The 11,333-nt window shown below is 44.2% G+C and overlaps 1 protein-coding gene across 3 annotated transcripts in view; it reads right to left on the reverse strand.

Annotated features, from left to right (window-relative positions):
* Window positions 1–4,515: 4,515 nt before the first annotated feature.
* CCBE1 (collagen and calcium binding EGF domains 1) overlaps window positions 4,516–11,333 on the reverse strand; it is a 275,934-nt gene continuing 269,116 nt past the window's right edge. For 2 of the 3 annotated variants that reach the window (XM_017528843.2, XM_017528842.2), the window contains one exon: window positions 8,849–9,818. In XM_017528843.2, coding sequence (XP_017384332.1) covers window positions 9,611–9,818 — 208 coding nt within the window. In that variant the 3' untranslated portion in view covers window positions 8,849–9,610. Of the gene's footprint in view, window positions 5,078–8,848; window positions 9,819–11,333 lie in introns of those variants that run through there. The other variant, XM_037738624.1, reaches the window with a different exon arrangement.

The raw sequence follows: 11,333 nt of genomic DNA on the forward strand, positions 1-11,333 counted from the left end.
ACCCAGCGTAGATTAGAAAATTGGATGGTGGGAAATAAAAAGCCCTGTGTCTAGACAATTTTTTTTCTTGTGACCTTCTGCAGCATAGAGGCCCATTCTGTGAAGTCACATGTGATTCCAAAGTGGGAGAGGATGTGGGGCTGTCTGTGCTATGTTTATTCTATGGGATTAAACCAACACAGCACGTCAATGTTCTGAAATACACCTGTGTGTTCTGAAGGTTTACCTCTTAGGATATGTATACATTGAGGATACCAAAAGTATCTACCTTGTGGGGTTTTGTGAAGACTACATGCATTAACTGAATCAGATTCACTATATAGATACGCATTCAACTCCTACTGTGTACTGGATATTGTGGCAGATGCTGGGAATATGGTAGAAAAATAGTTCCTGCTCCTAAGGGTTTTCTAGCCTAGCAAGGAAGCAGATAAGCAAGTAGAGTACATGCCAGGCACAGTGGCTCACGCCTGTAATCCCAGCACTGTGGGAGGCTGAGGGGGGCAGATAGACTGTGTCCAGGAGTTTGAGACCAGCTTGGGCAACATGGGGAAACCCCATCTCTACAAAAAATAAAAAAATTATCTGGGCATGGTGGCTCGTGCCTGTGGTCGTAGCTACTCAAGAGGCTGAGGTGGAAGGATTGCTCGAGGCTGGGAAGCAGAGGTTGCGGTGAGCCGAGATCATGCCACGGCACTCCAGCATAGATGACAGAGCAAGATCCTGTCTCAAAAAATCCCCAAAAAACCAAAACAAAAAAACAAGTGCAGTATCAATTTTCATAGTGCAGACGGTCGACAAACAAGTACAGTCACGCATCATTTAACAACAGGGATATATTCTGAGAAATGTCTCACAGGTGATTTACTGTTGTGTGAACATCATGGGATGTACCACTTACACAAACCTAGATGGCACAGCCTGCTACACGCCTAGGCTATATGGTACAACCTATTGCTCCTAGGGTACGAACCTGTTCAGCATGTTATTATATAAATACTGCAGACAGTTGTAACCCAATGGTATTTGAGTGTCGAAACAGAAAAGGTACAGTACAAATACTGTATAAAGATAAAACATGGTACACCTGTATACGGCACTTCCTATGAATGGAACCTGCAGGAATGGAAGTTGCTGAGGGTGGGTGGGTGAGTGGTGAGTGAATGTGAAGGCCTGGGACATCGCTATGCTACGGTAGATTTTGTAATCGCTGTACACGTAGGTTACACTAATTTTATTTAAAAATAAAGTAACTGTGCTATGTAATGGCTATCATATCATTAGGTAAAGCAAATTTTTCAGCTCCCTTATAATCTTATGGGTCTACCGTTGTAAACGTGGTCTTCCATTGACTAAAACGTCTTGATGCGGCACCTGACTGCACACTGCTTCAACAGTTTCCTAATGCATTTCCTTACTTCCATTCTTTTCCCTTCAGCAACTCTCTACAGGTCCACTAGGAAATGCAAAGTCCTTCTGCAGGGCCTTAAGGCTCTACCTTGCCCCTGCCTGCCTCTGCAAGGTATCTCCTACCCCGCTTTCCCTTGCTTATTCTGTTCCGCAACATCGGTGGCCCCATCGCTACTCTTTGAGCACACCAAGCAGGTCTGCCTCGGGGTCTGGCTGTATGACCTCTGGGTGGATCACTTTCACCTACAGGGCTCACTTCTCCCTTTGTTCAGGCCTCTGCTCATACACCACCTTTCCGGAAGACTCCACCTCATGGACACACTCCCACCCTCCATCACTCTTCACTCCTCTATCCTACGAACTTTTCCCCACAGCACTTAGCACTGATATATATTGTGATGGTTCATTTTACTGTCAATTTGGCTGGGCCACAGCACCCAGATATTTGGTCAAACATTCTAGATGTTTCTATGAGTGTGCTTTTAAGATGAAAGTAACATATGTATTAGTAGACTGAGTAAAGCACATTACCCTCCATAATGTAGGTGGGGCTCATCCAATCAGCTAAGGGCCTTAATAGAAAAAGACTGACCTTTCCAGCAAGGAGAAATTTTTCTGGCAGAATGCCTGTGGACTCCAACTGCAACATTAACTGTCTCCAGCCTGCCAGCCTGGCAGATTTTAGACTTCCAGATCTACACTTCATGAGCCAATTTCTTTTTTTGTTGTTGTTTCTTTGAGATGGAGTTTTACTCTTGTTGCCCAGGCTGGAATGTATTGGCGCAATCTCAGCTCACTGCCACCTCTGCCTCCCGGGTTCAAGTGATTCTCCTCTCTCAGCCTCCCGCGTAGCTGGAATTACAGGCACATGCTACCACACCCGGCTAATTTTTGTATTTTTAGTAGAGACGGGGTTTCATCATATTGATCAGACTGGTCTCAAACTCCTGACCTCAGATGATCCACCCACCTCGGCCTCCCAAAGTGCTGGGATTATAGGTGTGAGCCACTGCGCTGGCTGAGCCAAATTCTTAAAATAAATCCCTATCTCTTGATGGTGTTTCTCGAAAACCATGACTGATACATACGTTTCTGTTTGTTTTCCTGGACCAGAAGATATGCTCCACAAGTGCAGGGACTCTGTACCATTCAACACTGTACCCCACCTTCAATACATTTTTGTTGAAAGAAGTGACTAAGAATTTCAAGCTGGAAAAAAATGCTATTAAAGGAAATAGGCAGGATAACAGTCAACAAATAGGGAGAAAATTTCCTTCTTATACTGGGTTGACGTGCCCTCCCAAAATTCTTATCTACGGGAGCCTCAGAATGTGACCTTATTTGGATATCATCTTTGCAGATATAATTAAACTGAGATGAGGTCACATTGCATTAAGCCACATTTAGTTTTTTTGAGAAGGAGTCTCGCTCTGTTGCCCAGGCAAGTGCAGTGGTGCAATCTCAGCTCACTGCAACCTCTGCCTCCTGGGTTCAAGCAATTCTTGTGTCTCAGCCTTCTGCTGGGATTACAGGCATGTGCCACCATGCCTGGCTAACTTTTGTATTTTTAGTAGAGACAGGTTTTCACTATGTTGGCCAGGCTGGCCTTGAACTTTTGACCTCAAGTGATCTGTCCACCTCAGCCTTCCAAAGTGCTGGGATTACCTGTATGAGCCACAGTGCCTGGCTACTAGTAACATCTTTATAAGAAGAGAAAATAGGCACACAGAAGGCTTAGGGCAGAGAATGCTGGAGCCCACCAAGTGAAGCCACAGAGGCAGGAGGGTAGAATACCATGTGATACTGGAGGTGAGGAATGCCGAGACTGTGGGCAAACACCAGAAATGACACCGAGATAAGACGGCTGCTCCCAGGAGCCTTCAGCAGCTACCGGCCCTGCCGACACGTTGATTTCAGACTTCCAGCTTCTAGAACTGTAAGACAATACACTTCTGTTGTTTCAAGCCACCTAGTTTGTGGCACTGTTTTGGCAGCCTAAGAAACTCATCCAGCCCTCAACCAGTTCCCCAGATCATACGATCCAACTGCTGTCACCCACACATCTTGGCCGAGTTGCCTTTTCCTTGTGGACCACCCAGGGGCTGAGCGCCACTTCCCATCTGGCCGTCCTACAACCTGCATCTAGACATGAGCAGGGCCGTGGAATTTTGCACAGGGAGCTGAGCTGTTTCACAGCTCATGAACCATCATGAACTTCACATGAAGGTGTTCATGAGGGTGTTTCACAGTTTTGGGCTTCAACAGCATCGCGAGCTTTTTCAAAACTGCAGTGTCCTGGTGGAGAAGAAACAAGCCTCAAATTTTGCTGGGAATCAAGACTGGAACATGATATTCCAGTGTTCCAGTCTGCACAGTGGGACGTCAAGAGGCCATGAGGACTGGAAGTGCACAACCAGCTTTTGGTGCATTAAATTCAGAGGGCTGGAAACATTACATATGAAGTGGTCTCCCAGATTTCCATAATCTGCTGTGTCACCCAGAGCCTTTGCGGAGCTGCTGTCTGGGAAAGGCTGGGAGGGCCATGAGGTCCTGTGCAGCTGATGCGAGTGCTGTTGGCTGCTTTGAGTGTGTGGCTCTGGGAGTGCATCACGGAGCCAAGGGCGGGCTCCCTTGGCATGAACCCTTATTGGCTCTCGTAACACCCAATACTTTGTAGCTTATCGTGGTTTGTAATCACATATTTATGTGATTAATTTATTTTGTCTGGAAGGATCCTTGTCTTTGTTGCCAAAAATCTCCAGCAGGACAGGGATTAAGATGCTTTTGCTCCCAATTGTGTCTGCAGTGCAGAGCACAGTGCCCAGGTTGCAATAGGCACTCAAATATTTACTAAACAAAGTGAGACGTATAAATATAGGTTAGCTTCAGGATGCTAAATGTACCCTGCTAAGGGATGGCTAAAATCCTTTAGAAATAAGCTCCCATTTTACCATAGCACTCCACTTCCCATATGGCCCAGTTGACCAAAATTCCCCTCCTCTTATCTTTACATAGAGGGCTTCAGCTACCAACTCATGAGAGTTCTTCCTTCCAACTTTAAAGTAGTCAGCTTTCCCCCACCCTAAAAGGAAATTTTTTTTTTTTTTTTTTTTAAATTTTTTTTTTTTAAAAAGAGGCAGACTGGTTCCTGGGGTTTCTGCCCTTCTAGGGGGAAGTGCCACATTTAATAAAACTTTTTTATTTTTTTTTAGGGATAGGGTCTTGCTATGTTGCCCAGACTGGCCTTGAACTCCTGGGCTCAAGGGATCCTCCTACTCCAGCGTCTTGAGTAGCTAAGACTAGAGGCATGAGCCACTGCATCCGCCAATGGAAATCCTACGTGAAATTCTGATCCAAAACAGGAAACTAGTTGAACACTGAGTCACCGTGTGTGCAGTGCTGGGAGCAAGGAGCACTCAGCCTTCACAGGACTCTCGTTGTGAGCTCCTAAGGCAGCTCCAATGAGCATCCAGAGGGTTCTTGGTTTGAAAATCCCACCCTGGGAATCTCAGATAGGGAGACTGCAGGGTACCCACACTCAGTGGTACCTGGGCCTTCAGACCTTGACTCAGATTCAAATGCTTTCACCACATCCAGATCCCAGAGGTGGCTGACTCAGATTCTAGATTTCAGCTCCCAAGAGAAATGTACCAATCCGTCGCCTTGTCTGTTGGGTAAAAAGATGACCTGCTTCACAAAACTGGGTGTCAGGACAAAACACAATACAGCCATGTAAGAAAAATAACTTTGTTATTAAGCACATACAATCATATAAAAAGGACATCATAGTATCACGCCCATAATTGTTTGAATGCCAGTTTGACTGTGATATGGACCTATTACCAACAATGAACAACAGAGCTACTGCAGAACATGACTAGTCACTGTGAAAGAAAAACAGACCCGTGGCACACATCAAATTCCTAAGAGGACTTGCTTTGATCCCCTGGGGGACAAAAGGGTCCTTTTCTATGATTTCCCTAAAGCCGTAACATTTGAGGAGGAGGGTGTGAAGTTCATGATTGTACGCATTAACAATTACAGTCATGGTGTTTGCTTTTCCAAATGGAAAATTATTTTTTGATTTGTTATGAGATAGACATATTGGCTGTGCCAGGAAAAAATGCATCTACTTCCCTGAACTCATTATTAATGACTTTGGATGGCTCTCTTCTACTCGTTGTTTGGCCTGGATTCATGCAATTACTTTCCTTTTCAGGAAGGTTATCTGAAAGATGTTAAGTCTGCTGAATGAGGCTGCTGTGGTCATTTCTGAGGGACAGGCTGAGATGTGGGGAGAGATGGTGGGGAGTAACACCCAAAATCTGATGGGGGAGTTGCTGCCTGAAAACCCACAGCGATGCCTGCCCTGGAGAAGTCTTCCGTTGCTTACCTGGGAACAGGGCTTACCAGGCCCACAGAAATTATAAGCCTTGGACAGATGACCAAAGCCAGGGTGCTGTTCACTGGTATTTGGTGGGGTAATACTCCCCTCTCTTTCCTTCCAAAACCAATGAACATTTTTTATTGACCTATGTTTGGCTATGGCACACTTGTCTGAGTTTATACAGTAGAAATGACTTCGTTTGGGCAAGGAAACCTACGGCAGGTGTTGGACATTACCGCAGAAGGCAAGAAAAGGCACCATCCTCTCTGCAGCCCCACTCCCTTCTGGCACAGTATAGATTATAATTTCTCCCTCTGGAACTGGAGAGGGGGAGGGGGATTTTTCTAAACTAAAATGCATGCCCTCCATGTACTATTTCCTTTTTTTTTTTTGAGATGGAGTCTCGTTCTGTCACCAGGCTGGAGTGCAGTGGCATGATCTCGGCTCACTGCAACCTCTGCCTCCCCAGTTCAAGCGATTCTCCTGCCTCAGCCTCCTGAGTAGCTGGGACTACAGGAACATGGCACCATGCCCGGATTTTTTTCTTTTTGTGTTTTAGTTGAGACAGGGTTTCACCATGTCGATCAGCATGGTCTCGATCTCCTGATCTTGTGATCTGCTCACCTCCCAAAGTGCTGGGATTACAGGCATGAGCCATGGTGCCTGGTCCCATGTACTATTTTCAATAGCATATTCTTATTCCCATTGCTTCCGAAGAACAGAGGCAACTTACGAGGTCCTAGTGATGAGGGTGCAAAAACCGAAGTCAACATTTCTACTAGCAGGTTGAGGAGGTGTACAAAGATCTCTTTTTTCACTATAAACCATAAAATGACCTAGATAGGTGTAGCACATTTTACCCCAGAAATGGCTTTCCCGTTAGGTTTTGAGCAGAAGTCCTATTTAGACAGTGAAGCTTTTTCTGTCCACAGCTAAAAGATACATTCAAAATAATGCTGCCTTATAATGTTCTATCTTTGAAAAATATAATTTGGGCATACGAAGTACATATCAGCTTGCAGTAGTAAAGGTTTTGAAAATCTGAGGATTAAAAATTATTTTCTAAATTAACTTGGTCCAGCAGATTGACATTATAAAATACAGGTTACTATAAGTTTTGCTGGAGGACATTATCTGGAATAGTTTCATGAAATCCAGATACGACTACTTTCCATTAATTCTCTTAATATATTATTCTAGCCTATGGCCAAACATGCAGTTTGGTTGCATTTTTTGAGCATTTGACAATAAAGATCATATTTCTAAATACAGTTCACTGACAAAGAAAAGGTATTAACATTACTCATTGAAAAATAAGCAAAGATGGACCTAGCCATCTTTCATACAGCCTGTGCATAGTTTTTTTTTAAAAACATTCATTCACCCACACCCTTTAAATACGATGCTCCACAAGCAGGCAAACATTAAATATATTCCAGATGGGAATCAACAGCTGTTCAGTTCCTGTCTTCATAAACCCGTGGTTGGCGTGGCCCTCTGTCACGAGTGTTGAATTTTGCGGAGAGAAGGAGGGAGATGCTAGGAAAAGAGCACTAAGAATGTGTTTGCTTTCACTTTAAAAATGTTAGTGGACAGTCAGCAGGGATTCTGCATAAATAAGAAATAGAGGAGCAAAGTGTTCATCAAAGACTCAGCCACCTGCTGACTGACACGAGTCCTGCATTTCCAACATGGTAGGAAGAAGGGAAGGAAGACACTTGCCACTAGAGATTTCCAAAGCCCCTTCCTATCAGTTTTTCTTTTTTTTCCCTGAGACAGAGTCTTGCTCTGTTGCCCAGGCTGGAGTGCAGTGGCATGATCTCGGCTCACTGCAACCTCCACCTCCTGGGTTCAAGCGATTCTCCTGCCTCAGCCTCCCTAGTATCTGGGACTTCAGGCTCATGCCACTATGCCCGGCTAATTTTTTTGTATTTTTAGTAGAGATGGGTTTTCACCATGTGAGCCAGATGGTCTCCATCTCCTGACCTCGTGATTCGCCTGCCTTGGCTTCCCGAAGTGCTGGGATTACAGGCGTGAGCCACCTCACCCAGCCTCCTATCATTCTTAAGGGAGAAGACAGAAAGGTGGCATTTGAACACAAGAGGGATTTTCCTGAAGCAAGCTTTCATAGTAATGGAGCTAAATGATGTGGTCTAAAGGTGGAGGCCAAAAAGAAATGGGAAAGGACATGACAGGATGGGATAATCCAACATGAGTGAATATGAGAACGATCATTTGTGAAGCTCAATGTAAGAGTGAAAGTCTCCCGCAAACGTAGATAAAGAGCCACTCTGTGTGTCCAATGAGAAAGTGGAATGTAAGTAACCTATGAGCTGCTCATTGGAAACAAGAGGTCCCTCGACAAGGTGACAAAGGAGCAGACCACCCTTCTGGTCTCTTGCTCCTGGTGCTTCTGGATCCACAGAAAACCTTGGCAGGTGCATGCTTCCCTTGCGGACCCAGAGGTGCTCTGAGAAAACACTCTAACTCACTGGGAGGTTGAGAAATAGAGCCTTTTCTGAACTGCTTCTCACATTGCCGGGGAAAAGAAACCAAAGAGAAGGCCTACAAGAACTGGAACTTAGACTAAATTAAAGAAAATTGAGGAAAAATAGGAATAGGAAGGAAGTTTGTGCAAACAAGGAAAACCACTTGTTTTTGCCTCTCCATCCAAGATAACTTTCAACAGTGTATTATTCTCAACATGCTGGCAAGCTCAATTGGCTCCAGACAAGGACTCCTAATATCCAAGGAGAACAAATTTACCTACCACTGCGGATGGCGTTAGTGAGGTCAGCTGAAGCCAGCAACCTCCTTGTAGCCTTGAACCCCACTGTACATTGCTTCAGCCTGGATCATGGCACCGAATGGCACCTTCTGGGCACCTGCTCAGCACCAGGAATTCTGCACCTCTAAGGTCAGCCACTTTATTGAACAAATTATCTGTGATTTATAGAGCAAGCTTCATTCTTGATTAAACAGCTTAAAAATACTCTACCAAACCAGAGCCCATTGTTTTAATGTGAATCAGGGCATTTCACTTTCTGTTTGTTGAAAAGAGGGTTTAATTTTCTTACCTAAATAGAATACTTACAGATAAGCATGGCATAAAACCTTAAGCACCATATTTGAAGTTTAGAAGGTAGCAATTTATGTAACAGTAAATATATCACTGTAATTCTTTTCTATCTTCTCTAAACTCCACTCAATTCTCTCCTCTCTTTAATTTGGGAAACAAGGTCAGATAAGGGATAAAATATTTAAAGTCTACTAGCAGGACAAGAAAAAGAATTCTACACCAAAGTACAACTACAAATCTGTCCTCCCACCCCTTTTTAATTGAAGAGCCCTAATTCTGATACTAGAGGACTTACGGTCTATTCTGAACATATATCGTAAAAGCAGCCTCATATTTTCTTAGAGCTCACTTTGCCATTTCCCCCCTTTTTGATATTCTGCCAAATTTAACTTGAAAAATTTATGATTTAAAACACAGAGTACTGAAATCCACAGTTCCTGAAAAAGTAGGTTGTAAAAGAAAAATTACAATGCAAACCACTCCAACACACTCTTAGCGGGAAGCACGTAAATCAGTCGTTCACTCCCTCGTGTCTGCAGGCCTAGGAGGGGACTCTGAATATAGTGTTATATTTGGAAGAAGAGGAGTAGGAGAAGAGAAGAGAAAAACATGTTTTCTAGGTCTCCAGTGGTGAGTTTTCTCTTTAGAGGGTTTAACTGCAGGTGAAATGATCTTTCCCTTCCTTTGACATGACGGTGCTGGGGTGCGCTATGGATAGAAGTCTCTGGGGGCTCTCAAGTCTCTTGTCTCAATTCTTCTTGGGTGGTCATCTCCAGAGCCCAGGTCCATGGCTTCTGGGTAGCTGGGAAATTCCTGAGGTAATGGGAACTCCTCTGCTGAAGAGTGAGTCCGGTGCGGGAACACCTTTTCCTGCAGCTCGGTGATGTCATTGCGGATGTCAGCCAGCATAAGAAGCAGGAAGTCAAAAGAACCAGGGGGTCCCTGTGTACATGGGAGGAATCAATGTAGAGACAGATAGCAATGGCCTTCGGGGCTCCATGACTTGCTAGTCCCCATGCTTGCTGACAACTACTTTCTCAATAACTCTGTGCCCCAAATGGAGTCAATGTGAGGACTGCTACAGGAGCCTGGGGGTCCTCCACATCGTCTTCTAATTCTCTCATTTCGCAGATGAGCTTCGGTGATGTATTCACCTCTCCTCCCTCCTAACTCTAGGCTTTATCAAATCCAGTAGAAGAAAGAATATAAAAATAACTCTTCTAGTTTACTTTCCAAAGCAATCTGGAAGATGCTTATGAAGGCAGCAGAGCAGTGGTTAAGAGACTGGGGTTCTGTTGGGTTTGAGTTTCATCTCTGCCACTTACTAGCTGCGTGGTCTTAATTTCTTGTGGTTCAGTTTCCCCAACTGTAAAATGGGGATAATAATAGTCCCAACTTTATAGGGTTTTATAGGGTCTGTAAGTGAGAATTTAAGTAAGTAAATGCATGTAAAGGGCGTTGGGCATAATATGTATTCAAAAATGTTATCTGGGCCAGGCGTGGTAGCTCACACCTGTAATCCTAGCACTTTGGGAGGCTGAGGTGGACGGATAACTTGAGACTGGAAAACATGGTGAAACCCTGGCTTTACAAAAAATATAAAAAAATTTAGCTAGGCATGGTGGCAGGCACCTGTGGTCCCAGCTACGTGGGAGGATTGCCTGAGCTTGGGAGGTCGAGGCTGCAGTGAGCCAAGATTGCACCATTGCACTCCAGCCCAGGTGACAGAGTGAGACCCTGTCTCAAAAAAAATGCTGTTATTTTTAAAAAATGAAATTATTAAATGTTTAAAAGATGGCTGACTATAAGCACAAACTAAATGAAGTTGGGAGGAGGCTGTAAAGACGTCAGCTCCCCATTGACTAGGTAAGGTCCAAACAAAAGCTTCCTAGTTTTTCTAAGTATTGAGTATCGTATATCACCATATAGTATTTATGAAGCCTTAATTTCATATAGCGTAATATGTGTGGGGCATGGTAAAAAAGAAATGCATAAACACACGTGTTCTGGGTTGTCAGAAGCTTGTAGTAAAATCGTTCTCACTTCTCGCAACCGCTGCCGCAGTAGCAGCTAGCCCTGTGGAAGCAGAGCTTCCACTGTAAAGCACGAAGAGAGGCACAGTATTTTGATATCATCTGACCCTCACAATAACCACTTGAGGTATGGCAGATCAGATTCCACTAGTGCCACCGCACAGGTGGGGAAATGAATGCCCAGAGACCCTCAGTCATATGCCCATGGCCAGAAAGCTAGCAGGTAGAAGAGTTGAGATGGAACCCACAACTCCCACCTCTGTGGCCACAGCTGTTGGATTTCAGAAAAGATACTGACTTCTTCAGAAGCAGTGAAGTGGTTTGAATTTTCTATGCTTTTGAATACTACTAATTCTCAGTTTGAATCTCCCAGATACGATGCATATATGCAGCTGGTTTCTTTCTTTCTTTCTTTTTTTTTTTT

This window comes from Cebus imitator, unplaced genomic scaffold (genome assembly GCF_001604975.1).
Source record: "Cebus imitator isolate Cc_AM_T3 unplaced genomic scaffold, Cebus_imitator-1.0 Scaffold55, whole genome shotgun sequence".
NCBI lineage: Eukaryota > Metazoa > Chordata > Mammalia > Primates > Cebidae > Cebus > Cebus imitator.